This window comes from Ailuropoda melanoleuca, chromosome 2, assembly GCF_002007445.2.
Source record: "Ailuropoda melanoleuca isolate Jingjing chromosome 2, ASM200744v2, whole genome shotgun sequence".
Classification (NCBI taxonomy): domain Eukaryota; kingdom Metazoa; phylum Chordata; class Mammalia; order Carnivora; family Ursidae; genus Ailuropoda; species Ailuropoda melanoleuca.
The window spans coordinates 5,721,332-5,742,153 of NC_048219.1; the positions used below are offsets into that span (position 1 = coordinate 5,721,332).

The window sequence follows — 20,822 nt, forward strand, 5'->3', positions numbered from 1 at the left end:
ACATGATTCCAATATGTGGAAACATCTCAAAACCACTGGCCAAATGATAAACACCTAACTCCTTCACTTGACATAGAAGGCCTTGATTTCTTCAGTAACCTCCCCTTTCCCCCATTTTTTGCCTATTTTCTCCAAACCAGTTACAATGTCCTGAATATGCTATGCCTTGCTATTTGTATTTGTGTCTTTACATCTTATTTCTTGTGCTTGGAAGGCCTTCTCCCTTGGCCATCTGGAAAACTCCATCCATCTTCAATTCTGTGGTAGCCGGCCTCCACGATGACGCCCAATAAATCTCCACAACCTGGCGTTCGCCCCCTTGTAAGGTCCCCTCCCCCACTGAATAGGCTTGGCCTGAATAATAATATGGAAGTGTGGGTACGCTGGAATATGACTTTCAAGGATGGGTCCTAACAGACCCTGCAGCTTCCATCTTACTCTCTCTTGGATCACTTGCTTTGGGAGAAGCCAGCTCCATGCCTTGAGCAGCAGCCCCACGGAGAGCTCCACGAGGTAAGGCCTCCTGCCAGCAACCATGTGAGTGAGCCAGCTTGGAAGTGGATCTTCCAGCCTTAGTCAAGCCTTCAGATGACAGTAATCCCAGCTGACATCCTGACTGCAACCTCAAGAGAGATCTTAAGCCAGAACCACGCAGCTAAGCCACTCCAGGATGCCTGAGCCATAAAGTGTGAGATAATGTTTGTTGTTCTAAGCTGCTAAATTTGGGGTTATTATGCCGTGATAACTAATACAAATACCAAGATCAAGTATACGCTACTGTCTGAGAGCTTTCCTCCTGGGCTGAAGGTGATCACCCCGTACCACTCCGGAGCCTCAGACAGCCCCTATTACAGCGCTCACGACACGGGGCCTAACCGTTGGCCTTTCTTGCCCTTTAGATTCAGTTCCACGAGGACAGGGCCAACCATTAGGGTAAATGAACACATGTGAGAGCGGGCCATCTGAGTTGATTCTCACAGACCTTTTAGCCCAGGCTTCCTCCTTACACAAAACCTCCAGGGTATGACCACTGGAAACCACGGATGTGATGGCGAGTGGGTCCTGAGGATTTTCTTCATAATCCAACAAAACTCTAGCATCTATGGATGCATCTAGAGCACTGGACTGGAATCCAGATCTGGATTTGATCTGATTTTTTTAAGGAGGCTCCATGCCCAAGGTGGAGCCCAACACAGGGCTTGACCTCATGACCCTGTGATCAAGACCTGAGCTGAGAACAAGAATCAGACACTTAACTGACGGAGCCACCCAGAAGCCCTGATATGTGGATTTTAATTCTCTACCAAATTCTTCCTGAACTCCTCCGAGCTTTGGTTTCCTCATGCACCAAAGGGCTCTTCCAATTCTAAAATTTAATGATTCTCTATTTTCAGCTAGTACTCTTGTTCCATAAAGAAGAGAAAAATAGGCTAATAGTGTTAAACCGTAACAGGGGTTCTCAAACTAGGCTGCATATCAGAAATACCCCGGCGCTTATAACACACACACACACACACACACACACACACACACACACACACACACACGAGCCCACACTATACCTTTTGAATCAGCTTCTCTGGGTCTCTGGAGACACGGCCAGGGCATCTGTATTTGGATATAGTTCCTAAGTGATTCAGATGTGCTTCTAGAGCCGAGAATCACTAATCTACAATATATAAGTCAGAGATTAAAAAAATTTTTTTCTGCCGTTTGGTTGGCTCCATGGTTTATAGAGTACAATACCAATGGGCTTGTTCTCTGAACTGTTCACTTTCTGTGAGGTGGACAGACGACAGACGGACTGCCGGAACCAGCCCATTTCTACTGCTAGAAACGCCTTCAAGGTGCACTCTCAGGACTCAGTCGGATCATCAACAAAAGTGACTCTTTGCATGACCCAACTGTCACGGGCATTTACCGGAGAGCAAATTATGGGTCCTTTTCACCTATGTAGGGCAAAGAGCTGCCTTCTTTTTGTGAGATAGGAATGAACAGAAATCAGGAGCACTGGCTTTGGAACCCCCGGTCGAGGTTCAAATCCTGGCTCCAGGACGGAACCGCATGCTGGGTGACTGTGCCTGAGCTCGCACACCCTCTGAACCCCATTCTCCTGAGCTGTGGGAAGGGGATAACATGCACTACCTTGCGGGGATGTTGTTAGGATTAAATGCTACAATGTATGTGGAACACTTCGCACAGAATCTGGCACAAAGAGAGCTCATTATGTAGCAGCACCCTGGCAAAAACAAAATATGGCACTTTGATTATTAATAGCAATATATATTTGTCCCGTGCCTTGCAAATTACAAAGCGCTCTTACATCGACACTGAAACCCTCTCCCCCCACCCTCCAATCCTGAGGTGGGCACAGCAGACATTAGCGACCCCATTTTACAGAAAAAGAGAAAGGCTCCGAAGGGTTCACTGGCTCCAGATCAAATGGCAAAAAAGTGTGTCTGGCTTCAGACCTGGGTGTGATACCACGAAAATGAATAATTATACACGCGCACTTGGCAGGCTGAGCATGGAGGGACCATCTGGCTTCGCAGGCTGAGGAGGACTGGATTTCTGAGCAGCTTCTTTTTTTAGATGAAAGCAAGATGGGGAAAATAAGCTGGCAAACTTTCCTTCATTTTCAATATCGGTGTGATTGTGCTCAGTTTTGCCTTCCTTCTAACTCTCAGGCGCTCCACGTCCATGTAGCTCGGTTCCCTCCAGCTACCCTGGGCCACACCGTCACTGGCTCTGACCTGGGGCCCACAGCTGGGGTCTGAGAAAACCAAAAGGAAGGGAAGCAGGGGCAGCTGGAGCCATCGAGGGCTGGGCGAACACCAGCTGTTCCCAAGTCTGGCTGGGGAACAAGAAGCCTGCTGATGAGGGGGACAAGCAAGGAGGGGACAGTGATCCCTGCTCCCTGTGTCAGTCAACAGGAGGATGCTTTTCCCGTGCAACAGATGGGTCCTGCTCCTGGAATAATGTAATCCAGCCCAGTACTAAATATGGCACGAATGTGTTTCTCCTGGGGAGCAGGAGGCCAAGAGATCAAATGTTAGTTGAGTCTAATAAAGAAGGCTTTCAGAGAAGAGAGGAACTCGAAAGGGGCCTAAAGGATTAGTAGTACTTGGAAGTTCAGAAAGGAGGTTGGGAAGCCCCCCCAAAGGGAATGCGTGTTGGTTTGGGGAATGGGTGGGCATATTAGGGGGACTGGGGAAAAAAGAGTGTGTGGTAAGAAGCAGAGGACAGGAGGGTTAGGGCAAGACCAGACAGAGTGAGGGGATGAGATGCCATCCTACAAGGAAAAAGGAGTCCTGCAGATTCCTGACAATTTCAGGGCAGCACCCCGGAACGGCAGCACTGAAGGGGCCTCAGGGATCAGCCAATTCAACAACCACCACCCCATAGCCCAATTTACAGGTAGGGAAACCGAAGTCACAAGAGGAGAAGCAAGCACCTACACGAGGTCACCGAGCAAGAGAAACCATGACAAGAGCGACTGTGACTAAGAGACGAGACAAGAAGCCAGGGCTCCAGACCAGCAGTTCAGTCCTTCTCCCATCAGACCACCTTGCCAGACTTGTGTTTCGATACAAAAGTAGTGTTTTAGGCAGCTTTGACAGCAGGATGCAGGGGGAAAGAGATCAGTCCAGGGGTGAGCTGCTGGGGAGACTGGCCTCCAAGGACCTGGAAACCAGCAGTGGGGAGGGGACAGAGGAGCTGGTGGGAAATCAGAGCTAGCGGCGAGGGGGAGAGCTGAGGTCATTCACAGGCCCTCATTGGGCCTGGGGAGTGTCTCCTGAGGAGGTCACGGGGCCCTGGAACCCCTTTATGCCCACCTCCAACGCCGCAGACAACAATTACTGCACATAGCCTCTATAACACACTCCCCACCCCCAGGTCCTCCTCCCTGTGACTGACGTCTACACAGAGCTCTGATTTTCCCACTGAACATTTTAGGACCTCCAGGCTACAACCGGTGCGCAGAAATGTGTGTTTGGATGATCAGGAGTGAAACTAAAACCCAAACTGGAACCTACAAGTGTAGACCCTTCCTGGTGGGGAAGAGAGCCTGCCAGGCTAGAACTGCGGGGTGGGTTTTGAGTTTTGATGTGAGGAGCAGGAAATCAGAGTCAAGAGAACAGAAACACCATCTTTTCATCTAGCTCCACCCTCGCACAATGAGAGCAGCTGGGTGGCAGGGGGCAGGCTTTGTGTGAGGGAAATACCCGGGAAACCAGACAAGCTGCAGTAAGAACTTAGACTAGGACCACCGGGGTCCACTCAGGGAAGGGCAAGTGATATCCGACTGTCCAGGCGAGTAAGGAGGACCAAAGAACACAGTGCTGTCATAGCTGATACTGATTAAGCCCTTAGTACAGACTGTGCGAAGCGCTTCACACGCATTACTTCATCTAATTATTACAACAATTCGAAGAGGTAAATACTACTAGAATTCTCGCAGATGAGAAAACCAAAGTTCAGAGAATGAACAGCATGGGCCAAAGGGCTAATGGTGGAGGTGTCTGATTTCAAAGACCATCTTCTCAACCCCTGAGCTGCTTTTCTCATGTATCACACCAACCAAGCACCCGACCCACAGTCCTTGGTGAGGCACACTTTCCTCCCCAACCCATCTCTCAATAATGCTGAGGATATCACTGAGTCTAAATACAAGTCATATAGAAATTGCTGGAGTTTGACATTTTTTTTTTTTTTGGAGTGTGATTTTTTTTTTTTAAGGATTTTATTCTTAAGTGAGCTCTACGCCCACTGTAGGGCTTGAACTTACAACCCCGAGATCAAGAGTCACATGCTCCACTGAATGAGCCAGCCAGGTGCCCCATAGTTTGGTATTTTTGATTCAATTTCTCATGAAATTACATTACTCTTACCCTGACAGTAAAGAGACAGAGGAAGGTGCAAAACAGAGTATGTGTATCTGACAGTATATGGCTCAGTGATTAGGAGCTTGGATTCTGATGCTGAAATGCCAGCTTTGCCAAATTCTTGCTGCGACTGCTTGATCAAGTCACTTCTCTAGCGTCCTGTTTCCTCATACGTAAAGTGAGGCCAACAGCACCTGAGCTCAGGGGGTTCCTGTGAGAAGCAAGATGATGCATGTGAAGGCCTGAGCACATAATCCCTGACGCCCAGGAAGGGCCGAGGAAACACAGGCTATGATGATCACCATCGCGGTTCCTTCGCCATGCAGCAATGGCCGGGGACGCCTGGCTTCTGCATGTGGTTGTGACAGGACAGAAAGTAAACTTCCTAACGAGGATGGGTCCTGAGTACAGAGTGCAGCCTCTCCTGTCCCTCTGTCACTCGGCAGGCCCAGGGGTAAGTGGTGTCCCAGATAAAAAGGGGAGCAGATGTAGGTCCCCACAAGGACCAGACATGGAGTTAGCATCCATCGACTGACATTTCGAGAGCCTCATAGTCCTCTTGAGGGTGGGCAAGAAGGCAGCTATGTCAGGACATATACAAGAGAGGCACCTGGGGACTGTGTCGGGGGCACAGCAAGAACCCAATCGGCCTAACCTTCCCTCCTCATGCACCATCCCGCGCACAGACGCTTCCCTATGTACCACTAGGAGGCTTCCACGGGAACAGTCCGATCATGGGATGGGGAACAAGATGCAAAAAAACCCCAAACATCTCCTTAGCTTTTGGGAAGGATTCACTAGAAGGTAATTTACCAGCAAATGCCAAATAATATGCATGATTACCTTATTTATCTAAAGGCCCATTTAGCTGGTGTCTTTTGATCCCCGGAAGCTAACAAAAAATCAGGACAAAGGACCAAAGGCCTGGTGATACCCCTTCTGAGCAGTCAAAGGAAGGATTGTAAAGTCCAGCGCTAAAGGCAGTGCGTTTTAACTGCAGGAGAGTCTCTAAAGCCCTCTCCGACTACCTAGCTCTATTTTAGACAGTTGTAAATAAGGTGGTTTATCAGAAGTCACAAACTTGAAATGAACAGGGAGTGCCGCCAGGGGCTGGCACGTTAAAGGCAATGAGGAGTGATGGCTGGCAGCCCAACCACAAGGAAGACAACACAAGCTCTGAAAAGCAATCAAAAGAGCTCAGAGGACAGTCACTGGGGCCACAGAGGGCCAGTGCAAACAGCTCTCCACATCTTTCCAGACCAGAGGGCACCGCCGCTCAGACCTCAGACCTGCTCGCAGATACGTCAGCTTTCTTGGGGGTGGTGTGGGATGTTAGAAACGAGCCAGATGACTTGGTCTGGCTAATGAAATGTGAATGGAAACAGTGAGGGGGTGGGACTTCTGGGCAGAAGCTTCAAGAGCTAGTGGTGCTCCAACCATGGCAACTGGCTACAAACGCTTTCAGACGGCAGCAGCTCTGCTGGCCTGGGTCCCCACGTGAGGATAAAAACAACGCCGAACAGAGCTTCCCCAACCAACAGAGAACAAGGACATGGGCAAGACATACCCTTGTTCCTTTTGGGGGTTGCTTCTTAACTACCACACAATCTAGTTTATCTTAATAAAAACATCCTAAAAAGGTAGGGGTCAGCTCACATTAAGAAAATGTGTGCATTACCTTTTCGGTAGATTGCCATTCAAAATAGTCAATATTTTGTGGCTTAAAGGATAATTTTCAATACATAAAAATTCACCAACTTCAGTGTTGCTGGATAAATGAGTCATTACCAGAACATGAACTGAGAGATCCAGTTTCTGAGAATCTTCTTTACAAAACATACCTGCGTAGACATTGGACATATTTGTTGGGTCTCGTGGGCTAATGCTGCCAGAGCTGGCCCCTCCGCATCTGCAGGGCCAGCCCCAGGCACAAGACGTGGCATCTACTGGTTCTGTGAGTGCGGAGAGGCTCTGGTCCCCATACGGGGGTTCGTAGGCTCTGTTAAGTACCCTTATGCAAGCATTCATAGCAGGAAGTCCATGATGTGTTGCTGAGTAAAACGGCAAGCTCCAAACTTCAAAATGGACAGTCTTTTAAATCATATACGGAATATTTTTAAAACTGACCTTACACTGGGCCAAAAAGCAAATTTCAACAAATCTTGGAAGGATGAAGACCATATGGGTTATTTTCTTTGGCCACAAAGCAATAAAGTCAGAAAACAAAAGCTATAAGATAACTACAAAAATCTCACGTATTTGGAAATTAAGAAACATACTTTTAAATAATCCATGGGTCACACATCCTTACGCTTAATCCTCTTAATTCATGATGCAGATTCCCGTTTTAGAAATTCAGGAACTGAGAATGGAAAGAGAATACAATTTGCTCAAATTTATGCAGTTAGTAGTAGTAGAGCCAGGACTCAAAACCAGGATACAGAATTCTAGAGCCCGGTGCTTCAATAATGATATTCTCCTCACACTCCGTCTCACCGGAATTCATCAGATACTCCCAAGGTCCACAGCCTCAGTGGATCTGATGTTTCACGTCTTACAAAGAATAGCTGTTGAGAAGGGAGACATGGGTCCCAGCTTGCTTTGCTGGCACTGACCTTTGATCTACTGTGTAGAGATGCATTTCCCTTTTGCTCCTGCCTCATCTGGGGTCCCCTACCTGGGCTGGGGCATGAAGTCTAGAGGAGTGGAGAGGAGAGTTTCAGGCTGATGTTCCCAGGCAGCTTTGAGTTAGATCTCCAGGAAGATTTCCTTTCCTTTTAAAGGTTTTTCCACATGGGTATAAGTAGTAAGCGAACAAAGAAAGACAGAAGGAAAAGTTACTTCCAGATGGCTCGCCATCTTGCTCTAATGCAGATTAAATAAAGAAAATATTCCAACATATCATTAGGCAAACATGAGTATTAATATCATCCATATTATAAATGGAACAGAATGGAAATTCAGTCTTTTTCTTGACATACATTTGAGGCTAGGGCCTCAGAGCCGGAAAACAGACAATTACAGCACCCTGATTCTGAGCAAGTTGGATGCTCATGGTATCTGAGGTAAGAGGCACGACCAAAGTGTCCCTAGACATCTCCAGGGGTGGCCTCCTGAACTCTAACCAACCAAACTGCCTCCCTCCTGGAGCAAGGGTCTGTTCAAATGGCCACTTAATGGTTCTCCATCTCCACCAACTTGTGTTGATTCTTGTCAAGATACATTTTGGCAAACCTCCGTAACACACAGAGCTCCTGTGATACCACTCTGGACCTCAGTTTCTCTCCCTATGCTGTGAGGACAATGCTTCTGCCCTCCTCCATGGGCTCACAAGTCTGAGTCCTGACCATGTTCCATGTAACAAGAAAATAAACGGAAAATCTGATGGTGGTCCATATCCTAGAAAGTCACCATAAGTGCTCAGAACTTATCAAGTAGCTCTGGGGAGGGGGAAGGCTGAGAGGTAGGAAGAGATAGTGCTAAGCTGGGCTAGAGGTCCTGAAGGTGGGCATTTTACGCCATCCTTCGGCTTCGTTTCTTCCACGGCAGAAGCCACAACGGCGCAAGCGGAGGGAGTAGGCCACTGGGTTAACACTGTTCAGCTTGGAGCTTGAAGCAACCCCCCGCCCCCCAACTCTATCTCGTTGCTTGTACCCCACACCATCAGGGTTTAGTTCCCAGAAAGTCAGTTTGCCAATCAGTAAGTGACCCAAGTCCCAGCATGAGTTTAAGATCAACAAGTCCAAGATCAAAGTACCCAGTTATCCAATCAGCAGCGTGATTACATCCTCTCAATCTGTGAAGAAGGGTCACATCAACCACTTCTTGATAGGAGGCTACGGGTGTCCCCGGGCAGGCCCCAGATGGGAGCTCAGCTCAGTGACCTTTCACAAACGGCTGGTTGTGCCTACAGGCTGGACAGATGGCATGGGGCCCCTGGGATGAGCGATGGTCCGATGCCTTCAATGAGGTTGTTCCACCGGCCATAATCCTCTTTCAGGTCTGAGTGGGGAAAAAAAAAAGCAAAACAGGAAGGTTAGATCAAAGAATAGCTACCATGGATTCCGTGGGTCAACCTGGAGAGGAGCACCAGGGATACTAAAAGGACTGATTATGGTGGTTGTGAGGGTGACAGCAGTATGGTAACTACTATTCATTGAGTGCTTTTATAAATGTGCTTCAAAAATGACTTGCTTAACCCATAACAACTCATAAGGGTAATAGTGACAGAAGGTAGCATTTACTGAAGGGTAATTCATCCTAGAGACTATGCCAAACATGCACTGTTTCATCTAATTTCCACAATATCCCTATGCGTTAAGTCCTGGATTAGCCCTACTTTACATGTAAGCTGAGGAGAACTGAGGCTCAGAGAAGCGACCCGAGTCACCCAAGGTCCTTCCAGTGGAGAAGTAGTGGAGACAGAATTCAAACCTGGGTCAAAAAGGGTGAGAAAATGGAAAGCCTATGTGCAGTCTTGGGGAAGCCGCCGAGCAGGAAAGATGGGATCTTCTGCACGTCAGCTGGCGGCTGCGCATTCAGGGCCACCTCAGTGACGGGCAGGAGAGAACAGGACGGCAGCATCATGGGGCAGCATAACACTGGATATGATTCAAGAGAGGGCCCTGGCATCATAGGCCGATGGGTCTAATACACAGCCAGAACAGTCAAAAAGGGTCCAAGGCCTCAGGCTGAGGGAGCAGGGCACAGCTGAACAGGCAAATGGTGCTTTTGTTCAAAACAAACAAGAGCTGGGACAGAAGGCAGGGACCACTCTCCTTCATCTTTGGATCCCCAGTGCCCTGCCAAGAAGCTGGCATGGAAGAGATCCTCCACAAGCAAGGGGTACATATTCATTAATTCAAAAACTATCGAGCACACCCATGATGGGCCAATCTGTTGTTGGTGCTAAAAATACATCCACACACAATAGAAACCCTTATCCCCATAGAACTCATAAATCTAATAGGCAGAGATAGCAATATACACAATAAATTATATAGGATGGGAAAAGGGGATAAGTACTATGGGAAAAGGGGATAAGTACTATGGGAAAAAAAATTGTGGATAAGAGAAGTAGTGGTGGTGCCTGGGAGACGGGGATGAGGGGAGGAAAGAAAGGTACAGGGTTTTAAAAAGGGGGGTTAGGGGGCACCTGGGTGGCTCGGTTAGAAGAGTGTATGACTCCTGATCTCAGGGTCATGAGTTCTAGCACCACATTGGGTATAGAGATTACTTAAATAAATGAACTTAAGTAAAAATAAAAATAAAAAATAAAAAGGGTGGTCAGGGTGGGCCTCACTGGGGAGATCTGCACAAAGACTTAAAGGAGATGGGAAGAAGCCACAGACTAAACGCAAGAGTGTCCCAGGCAGAGGGAACAGCAGTGCAAAGGCCCTGAAGTGGGTGTGTGCCTAGAGTGCTGGAGGCTCGTGCAGCAACACTTAAGGCAGCCTGGGAAGGGGTGGGGGGACCAGGAGGGACCGAGGGCTGCATTGTATGGGGCAAGCAGGACACTGGACGTTGGCTTTGACTCATAGAGAAATGGGGAGCCCCTGGAGGATTCGAGGGGCGTGAGAGATCAGACTTAGTTTCTACCAGGATCACTCTGGCCGCTTGATTAAGAAAAGACCATGTGGGCGGGGCGCCTGGGTGGCACAGCGGTTAAGCGTCTGCCTTCGGCTCAGGGCGTGATCCCGGCATTACGGGATCGAGCCCCACATCAGGTTCTTCTGCTATGAGCCTGCTTCTTCCTCTCCCACTCCCCCTGCTTGTGTTCCCTCTCTCGCTGGCTGTCTCTATCTCTGTCGAATAAATAAATAAAATCTTTAAAAAAAAAAAAAAGAAAAGAAAAGACCATGTGGGGACGCAAGGACAGGGAGAGACGACCTGGACAGGGCGGCAGTTATGGGGGTAAGGACAAGTGACGAGATTTCATATGTAGTCGGAAGGTAGAGCCAACAGGATCTCTGAGGGACTGGAAAGGGGAGCAGAGACAAGAATGAAGACATCAGCTTGAGGAACTCGAAATCGGGTCTTGTTGGAGAGGTCTACTGGACGGAGAAACGTTGCATGGTGGGTTATATAAATCTGATGTTCATGGGAGAGATCGAACTGGAGACATAAAGTGGGGCATTGTCAGCCTGAGACTTCAAGCCATGAGAGTGGATGGATGACATCAGGGGATATGGACAGAGGTGAAGTTCAAGCTCTGAGCCCTGGAAGCAGTAAAGTAGACCTAGGAAGAGCAGACATCCAGACAGGAGAAAACCCACAGTGGGGTGTCCTGGAAGTGAACACAGGGTTTCACAGAGGAGGGCGTCACCAACTGTCAGAAGCTGCTAAGCGCCCTAGCAGATGAGGAATGAGAACTCTCCCCACAGGACTGAGGGCTGTGAGGCTCACGGGCCACGCCGACGAAAGCAGTTCTCACAGGGAACTGGGATGCAAACGCCTGACCGGAGTGGGTTTAAGAGAGAATGCAAAGAGAAGAACCAGAGAGAGTAAAGAAGGACATTCTTTTGATTTTGCTCTTGGGAGGAACAGGGAAATGGGGTGGTAACTGGAGGGGAAAGTGGGGTCAAGTGGGTATCTTTTAAGAGAAATTTCAGGGTGGGGGCGCCTGGGTGGCTCAGTCGGTTAAGCATCTGCCTTCGGCTCAGGTCATGATCCTGGGGTCCTGGGATTAAGTCCCACATTGCGCTCCCTGCTCGGCAGGGAGCCTGCTTCTCTCTCTTCCTCTGCCTCGCCCCCGGGTTGTGGTGCCTCTCTCTCTCTTTCTCTCTTGCTCACTCCCTCTCTCAAATAAATAAATAAATGAAATCTTAAAAAAAAATAAAAAAGAAATTTCAGGGTAAAACGAACCAAGTAGAGAGGGGCAAACTAATGATCAAAGATAAGAGGAAAACCTGCTGGCACAATCATCTTGAGCCCACGGAAGAGGAGGGAACCTGGTGTGCGGGTGGAGGGGTTGGCCTTAGACAACTGACTGGGAGCTAGTAACCAGACTTGGAGCTGAGTGTCTGCACACAGGTGGGTAGAGAGGCGCTGGGATTTCGAGGAAGCACTGACTACTTCCATTTTCTCAGTGAGGTGGGAGGTGAAGTTAATCAACGGAGAGACAGGGGAGGGGAGAGTGTCAGACGTCTGCAAAAAAAGGAGAAGGGAGAATGGAAGAGTGGAGATAGAAGCTGCCTGTAGCTCATAGGAAAGAAGCACAATCTTCCTAACAGAAGAGAAGGAAATCCCGGGGTCAGTGGCAGATGCTCTCCCAGGGGTACTTTCAGGAGGGGGGAGAGGTAAAGCTCACTATAACCCATTTTGGTTTCCCATGTGACAATGTACCATGTGGCCACCAAAATGCTTTTCTCCCTTTGCAAAGCTAATTGCCCCAAGCGGAGAGTCTTTGCCTTTTCAGACTCTGTCTCATCTCTTCTCACCTGGTTACACCACAGCCTCCGACTGGGGCCCTCAGCCTCTCAGACAGGCCCATCGCCCATCCTCCATGATGCAGTCGGACCGCTGCACCAGACCACCAACTCACTATCCTGAACGCCAGATACACTAAACACAGCTTCTCCAAACTGACCGCACAAGCTTCTGTGCCTTCTGTTTAGAAGACCCTTGCCCCTTCCTTGGTGAACCAGCCTCATCTGTTAAGGTTAAGGACAAGCATCACTTTGTCTAAGGGGCCTCCTTTCCTGGCTATCCTTTCCCTTCCGTCAGCTAGGGCCTTCTCTCTGTGTCTCCTCAAGACTGAGTCCATACCTTAGTCATCAGAGTTGCTGGCACGACAGTGCATCAACTAAGTATATGGGCTTTGGAATCAGACAATTTAGGCTGCATTCTGGCCTTGCCACTTAATAACTAGATAACCTCGAACAAATTACTTAAATCTCCTAAGCTTCGTATCTTCGTCTATAAAATGGAGTTAATAACAAAAGTACTTACTGGAGAGGGTCACCTTTGGGATTACATGTGATAGTGAATCTAAAGTACTCAGTGTAAGGCCTGACATAAAGCAAGTTCTCGATAATCCCCCTACAATCTAAGACTGTCCTCCGTCCCGTCTCCTCTTGTGCTGGTCTTCAATAATGAGCATCTTAGCTCAACAGACATTGCTCCTAAAGGCAGCCCAATCATGCCATGGTGGGCTCCCCTGTCATCTTTTGCTCTTTACCTAATGACATGATGCTAACAATTACCAGGGAAAGCAGGCCGAAGACCATGTACTCAGTCCTCATTTAAGTCTAGAGTCATGGATCCATTCCTCTCCTATGAGGTGACAGGGTGATACTCTAAAGTCTCCATTAGCCCCAAAGTCTAAACCCAGGCCGGCATAATGGCTCACAAGGAGCAAGCTGAAATGAACAGGTACGTAGATCTGTAACTTCAGGTTAAGAGTCAACACATTCATAATAGAACAAGTATGCTTTAAAAGAAAACTGAATCCACACCAAATCTGTTAGGCAATTGTTGGAACTGTTAATGCACTCAGGCCATGCAACTAGATGTCCAGTGTCCAGGGCACAGAGGGGACCATCCTGCTGTATGTACCACACCCAGCATGTCACGTTCAAGTCAGGGCACCACACATTAAAAGGCACCCTGACAAACAGTGAGTCCAAAGGGGATAATAAATGGCAACGTGGGGAGCCACACAGGGACAGGTGGCGGTACCACAGACATTCAGCTTACCGAACAGAAAACGCAGAGCAGATGCCACAGGGGACTTTGAGTATCTAAAGAGCTGCCGTGTGCAAGGGGCCTGAGGCTTCTCTGCATTGCCCCTGAGGGGACGACCAGGGCAAGTGGAGAGGACTCAGAAAGGATCAGACCTTGGTCTTGGGCCAGAGTGAGGTGACCCCGGAAACTCGGCAGGCCTGGCTCCCTTCTGAAGCAAACCGTACTGTGCACGAGACTGCTGAGGGGTCAGTCTGTGCCTCAACGGTAGCTGGATTCCATTCTGGCTGGATCAGAAAGGGATATCCGGTCAAGAGAGCTCTGAGCCTAAGTGGGGCAGTGGCCCACAACGTGCTGCTAAGTAAAGGTGAGCTGGGAGAATCAAGCTGTCTCTCTTGAAAATCTGGTCAAAGAAATCCTAGAAAATGCGGCAGTGAACAGTGGGAGCCACGGAGGAAAGGATGCCACAAGGTAGGAGACCAAGCCATGAGTGGTTCGAGCCAACCGAAACTATGAGGAGCCAGTAACGACGAGTAAGTCGACGCTACCAGGAAGAGAAAAACCAGAGTAGAAAAGGAGAAAAATACAGACCAGAGGCAAGAGAAACAGAGATTTCATGGGAGGAAGAGACAGAGAGACTGAGCCCATGAGAGAGACCAGAGAGAGAAAGGTCAGTCCCGTAAGCGACCTTGGTTCCCGTAATTTTTCACTTCTCACGTGGCAGGTGTACTTTCATGAACAAACTCTCCTTTTCTTCTCGTGGTAAATGAGTGAATCTCTAGTCCTTGTAACCAAAACGAGCCTAACTAGAATAGAGAGGTGGAGAGGGCTGACCCTTGTAGCAGCGCACTCTCCATGCTGCCTGTATGGCGGGAAGAAGGAAGAGAAGAGCTCCTCTGGGTGGAAAGCTAGACCAAACACCTCTACAGGCCTTGCCATTTAGCTGGTCTGTGATGTATGACACTTGTCATAAGGCTTTTCCATGCTTTGTTTTGTTTAAAGCACTTCTACAAATTTAGCCCATTTATCATCATAACCTCCTGTGCAGTACAGATGAGGTGAGTGAGAATGAGTCAGGACACAGGTCATGGAGGAGGGAGAGAGGTGAAAGTTCCATTTACAGTGAGGAAACGAAGGCTCAGAAGTTAAATGACTAGACCAAGGTCATTCCGGTAGTAAGAGACAGAGTCAGGCTCTCCAAACTTACAGCTAAGTGTATATAGCTATAACTTTCTATAACTCCATGCAACTTTCTCTTTCACTCAGGTTTTCCTTTTGCCATAAATCTTCCTGACCTGGGACATGTCAGGACAGGCCACTGGGCAGGGAAATCTTAGGGGACCCTCCCACCCCTGCTGCCCACGAACCCCAGTCCTCTCCTTACCTAGGTGCTTCTGCAGGAAGGCCAACATGGCCCTCACCATAATCTCTTGACCTTCATACGGGTCCAAGCTCCCACGGGTTTGAGTGGAGAAGAATTTACCAATCCAGTTGCCAGCCACAAAAGCAAAGTCAGTTTGACTCCGATGAACAGAACCACTAGAGGAAAAGAGAAACGAGTAACTGGTAGGGGTCTGGAGGTGAGGGCACGCAAATATTTGCTAAGCAACCTATCATGTGCAAGGGGCTATACATGCATTATCTCACTGAATTTTCATCACAATCTTGGAAGGGAAGCATTTTCCTTTCGACGGAATCAGAGGAAATGATCTGCCCAAGGTCACAGAGCCAGGAAGGGACAAAGTTAGGACTTGAAAACAGGTGTGCCTGGCTTCAAAGCTGACTTAACCCCTAGATCACACCGTCTGACAGTGGTGGGAAAGGGTGAGTTCGCTGGAGTGCGCAGGTGCAAGGCGGGGAGGCGAGGCCTGCCCTACCTGCCATTCCACTGGGATTATAAACTATCACACCGTGGCTTTTCCCTGGTGACTTCTGAACAGTCACAAAACCTATCAGCTCCTTTTTTGTCAGAAATGTGCACAAAGTAAACAGGAAAAGGAATCACCTGCCTTTATTGAAGTCATCAGAAAAGTAAGGGCAAACGCCTCTAAACGAGGGTTTCTGGATTAGAATTTAAGTTCTTTGCTATCAAACACGTTTAATACAAAAGTGAAATTCTCACTAGGTTCATTTTGGGCTATGACTCACAACTAAATATTTATTAGTCAATTAAATGAGGGAAGAAAATCTAAACGCTAAACTTTGGTTGACATCATGCAGAAAACCTGACTTTTTAAAAATGTGGTGCTTATGGCACATGAAAAAGTGTAAAGAATAATATAATGGATACTTGAGTATCCAGCACTTGGTTTAAGAATACAATGCCAGTAATGAACTCACCCTTGGGTTCCCCTTCCCAACTGCTCTCACCTCCCTTCCCTACAGAGGTCACCATTATCCTCAATCTGACTGGTGTGGGGAAAGCGTCAAGCAGTCCCTGGCTGCCAAAAGCTCAAAAGGAAAGGGGAGGGCTGGCCCTAAGGAAGACAGCCTAGCCAAGGGGAGCAAGGGAAGAAGTACTGCCTACGGGACTCCCAGCATCCCACTTTGGATTTAGCACTTCAACTACCCGAGTGATTCCAGAAGCCCGTGACATGCAGTTACTCGTTGTTTTGCTGAAATAGGACCTGGAATCCTTGAGGCATGTGTGGTCAGGTTCTGCTAGGCTCGAGTGCAGGGCAGAAACAAGTTGAAGACTTGTCAGGGAGCCTTCAGCCCCGCACTTGAACTCTGTGCCACTTCCGATCTACGGTACGTATCTGAAGGTCACTCAAAATTTTCTTTCTGTGATAAGTGGTTCCTGAGAGAAAACCACCTGATAGTGCTACCAATGGAGTGAAGAGAATATGGTTTCTCTTGGGCAGAATAGAGATGGTTTATGGAAGATATCTGAATTGAGGCATTCAAGGTCTCCAAAAGTCTATCCTGTTGTGAATGTCAAGGGTCTATTGTACAACTCACAATCCCACAATACCCTTTTTCCAGAAAGCAACAGGTGAATCCTGTCATCAAGTCATATAAACTAGTAAAGGAATTGCTGTAGGTGGAGCTAAGTGGAGGAGGACAGATATGAAATCCTAAAGAAATTAAGACTTTGCACTTCAGGAAGTATTTAAGTATTGTATTAATGGGTAGAGCTTAGGATAATTTAGAAGAAATTAAGAGAGAGTCAGCATGAGCAGCAAAAGGAGAGGACACTGGGGGTCATGATCATGAGCTGGGGCTTACTCACAGGACAGTTATGATCCTGGACTGTTCATGCCGAGCACATATCTTCTTCATCAAATTGACACTCTCCATTGTCTGGAATTTCTCAGCATTGATAAAGAACACGGGGCCTTGGGCTTTGGGGTAAAAGTCATGTTCCAGAGGAAACATCCAAGCATCCAGAGCCACAGCACACCTGTGACAAGACCAGACATTTGGAACTGCCATTCAGAAACCCAGGCAAGAATAGTTAGGCAAGCGGGGAGGGGCAGGGTTTTTCCCTTCAGTGGGACAAAGGCTCAGAAAGCCAGGAAGAAGGTACCAGGGCCCAGACTCTTTAGTTAGGATCTTGGCTAGAAATCACTTTTACCGTGAAATAAGTCAAGCAGAGAAAGACAATTATCATATGATTTCTCTCATCTATGGAACATAAGAACTAGGATGATCGGTAGGGGAAGAAAGGTATAAAGAAAGGGGGGGTAATCAGAAGGGGGAATGAAACATGAGAGACTATGGACTATGAGAAACAAACTGGGGGCCTCAGAGGGGAGGGGGGTGGGGGAATGGGATAGACCGGTGATGGGTAGTAAGGAGGGCATGTATTGCATGGTGCACTGGGTGTTATACGCAACTAATGAAGCATCAAACTTTACATCAGAAACCAGGGATGTACTGTATGGTGACTAACATAATATAATAAAAAATCATTAAAAAAAAAAAGAAATCACTTTTACCTGTCACCAAAGATCCTTCTAGATTTTATTTGTTTGTTTATATTTATTTATTGTAAAGTAGGCTCCATGCCCAACATGGGGCTCGAACTCACAACCCTGAGATCAAGAGTTGGATGTTCTACTGAATGAGCCAGCCAGGCGCCCCAGATCCTTCCAGATTTTAAACTCCCTGACAGCAAGGATCGGACCTTTTCCTGGGTCTACTCTCAGGCAGCTGACCTGAGTTACTCAGAGGGCACTTCATTCAACATTGAGTACCTACTATGTGCTTAGCCCTGTGCTGTGGATACAGAGATAAATGACACAGTTCTTGCTCTTTAGGGGCTCCCAGTCTAGAAGGGGAGATAGAACAGACAGGGTAACAAAATAGAGCTCAGTGCCCTGACTGCACAAGGAGCTACGTGAGCCCACAGTGTGCACGACACAGGAGGTCAGGAAAGGCTTCCTTGGTGCCATAGTTCAAACATACGGCCAGTGTGTTGAGCAGTAATCTGTCACCTGGGGCAGACCTAAGGCCCCAAGATTAGCTCCTCTCCCCTACCCAGAGTTCCTCCAGTCTTCTCCACGTCAATAAAGGACAATCATCTCCCACTTAAATTCTAAAACATATCCCGACTCAATTTGTATCTCTCCATCCTGCCACCTCCATCCTAATGCAAATCCATCACCTCTGACCTTGACTCTGAAATAGCCTTCCTCTAACTAGCCTCCTGGTTTTCAGTCTTGTCCTGCTATGGTCCAATCTTCATACAGTAGCCAGAGGGACCTTCTATTTTTTTGTTTTTAATTTTTTTTTAAGTAGGCTCCATGCCTAGCATGAAGCCCAAAGCAGGGCTAGAACTCACGACGCTGAGATCAAGACTTGGGCTGAGATCAAGCCAAACACTTACTCCACTGAGCCGCCCAAATGTCCCTTTGAAGGATATTGTAAAGTGTAAATAAGATTTTTCTCGGGTCTCTGGCTGGCTCAGTCAGAAGAGGATGCAACTTTTTTTTTTTAATCTTTTTATTTTTATTATTTTTTAAAGATTTTATTTATTTATTCGACAGAGACAGAGACAGCCAGCGAGAGAGGGAACACAAGCGGGGGGAGTGGGAGAGGAAGAAGCAGGCTCACAGCAGAGGAGCCTGATGTGGGGCTCGATCCCACAACGCCGGGATCACGCCCTGAGCCAAAGGCAGATGCTTAACCGCTGTGCCACCCAGGCGCCCCTGAAGAGGATGCAACTCTTGATCTCAGGGTCCTGAGTTTGAGCCCCATACTGGGTGTAACGATTAGTTAAATGAATAAACAAAAACTTCAAAAAAAAAAAAGAAAGATTTTTCTCTGCTTAAAACCCTTAATGGTTTCCCATCATACTTGGAATAAAACTGAACTCTCTTACTCTGGCCAAAAGGCCGTGTGATCTAGCCCATTTACGTCTCTGATCACATCTTGAACCACTTCTCCCTCACTCACTGTGCCTTTCCCACAATGACACGGCAAGCTTCTTTCTACCTCAGGGCCTTTGCATTAGCTGTGCCCTCTGCCTAGAACGATCCCTCCCCTGGACCTTCATATGGTTGTCTTCTTTATAAGACTTGGCTTATGTCACTTTCTCAAAGAAGCCTCCAATTACTCTGGTGTTATCAGCCTGGTTTATTTTCTTCACTGCACCTGAGTGCTGGGGATTTGGCTGTTAGCTTGTTTACTCATTTCTCTCCTCCCACAATAACATAATTCCATGAAATCAGAGACCTTGTTTTCTTGTTCATCACTGAATCCCCAGCCCCCAAACCAGTGCCGAGCACATAACACTTGAGTGACAAAGACTTGCTGAATGAGTAAACGGTGCGTGGAGCTCACAGAAGCATCGCTGGGACACTCACCGAAACTGGGTCTCCTTGGCCAAAGCCAAGACAGCTGTGGCCCCGCCAAATGAATGTCCCATCACAGCCACGCGGCTCATGTTGATGCTGCCCTGAGGAAAGCGGAGAACTGAACCAAATCAGAAATGCGGGGCTGCTTTTTCAGGAATGCTTCAGAGGCAAGAGGCAAAGAGCGAGACATGGATGCAGAAGTGCCATACGGGGCGGGGGTGGGGAGGGTGAGCTCCCACCTGCACCGTAAGAACCCCTTGCTCACCAGAGAGCAGCCAGTCCGGCAATCCCCAGGCTGAAGAACTTTCTGTAGTCAGGAATTCTGACACCTGTGTTCTTCATTTCTGTTTTTGTAATCATACCATCCATAATACTTGGGACTAGGGGAGACATCCAAATATACACGAATAAACGACTGGGCCTAAATGATGTGATTCCACACAGATCCATCGTGTAAGCACGTTAGGAACAAGAACGGTCTCCAACCCCTAGATCCCTGCCTTACAGCCGGTCCAAAGGGTGACGCAGGCGCCAAGTCGAGAACAGAACGGAAAGCTCCTGCGGCCTGTCCACTTCCCCCTGAAGCAAGGCCTGCTTGTGCAGAAACAAACTCAGCTTCTATTTCCTCTGGATATCTGTCCTTACTTTGATCCGGGAGAGTGAGTCTGCTTGCTCTTCCAGGCTCTGCAAGTATCTATTTCTAGTTGTCCCCAGAAGCCTTCAGGGCACGATTATATAAAAAGCCACCATAGCCGCCTGCCGAGGGGCTCAGGGAAATCTCTGTAGCCTTTGCCGCCCAGCCTCTGCCCTGAACCCGTGCTCTCCTCTGTTCTCCCCAGTTTCCACCCTGAGGCCCTGTACCTAAATTCTCCCCCTCTGCTTAGTACCTTCGGACCAAGAACTTGGTTGATGGCCACTTCAGTTTTTGTTTTTTTTTTATAGGTTAATATATTTACATACACCGAGAATCAGGAGCATATAGCAAAGTCACCCACGTACCACATTCCCTTTCCATACAGCTGCCCAACACCTACCCCTAACACCTTCTTCAGTGTCTTCGGAGAGCTCACTAATGCACACACAGGTAAATGTGAATCTATACATCCCCTCTTTTTACACAAAACTCACCTTTGTGCATAATAATGTTAGTTACATAAAGACCTTCCTTATCTTTTTATAGCTACATCTGGTTTCTCCATGGCATAGGCGGCTGGCTGATCACCAATCTGTCTCTCTTCTTCCTGGACAAACAGCTAAACTCTGTTTCCCAGCAGATGGATGTGGCCTTGGGACTGAGTTCTAGCCAAAAGAAGGAGCATGAAAGCGGTATTTCCACTTCTAGGCCTGGCCCATAAAAAGTGTTTCATACAAACCTCCACGCCCTTCCCCACTCCTGGCGTAATGCACACAGTGGAGTTGGGTTTCACAAGTGGAAGAGGGTAGAGTGATAAGC

General features: G+C 47.9%; 1 protein-coding gene across 13 annotated transcripts in view; it reads right to left on the bottom strand.

Annotated features, from left to right (window-relative positions):
* The window catches only part of PAFAH2 (platelet activating factor acetylhydrolase 2), a 53,600-nt gene that overhangs the window by 16,288 nt on the left and 16,490 nt on the right, over nt 1-20,822 (bottom strand). For 4 of the 13 annotated variants that reach the window (XR_004621724.1, XR_004621722.1, XR_002143323.2 and 1 more), the window contains 5 exons: nt 19,379-19,470; nt 16,801-16,971; nt 14,953-15,107; nt 8,644-8,888; nt 6,963-7,660 (listed from right to left, as the gene is read on the bottom strand). Coding sequence is in view for 1 of the 13 variants with exons in the window: in XM_034647020.1 (XP_034502911.1) it covers nt 8,794-8,888; nt 14,953-15,107; nt 16,801-16,971; nt 19,379-19,470 (513 nt within the window). In the remaining 12 variants the exon portion in view is untranslated. Of the gene's footprint in view, nt 1-1,562; nt 1,670-2,145; nt 2,240-6,962; nt 7,661-7,785; nt 8,889-14,952; nt 15,108-16,800; nt 16,972-19,378; nt 19,471-20,822 lie in introns of those variants that run through there. The other 9 variants (XR_004621718.1, XR_004621719.1, XR_004621716.1 and 6 more) reach the window with 8 other exon arrangements.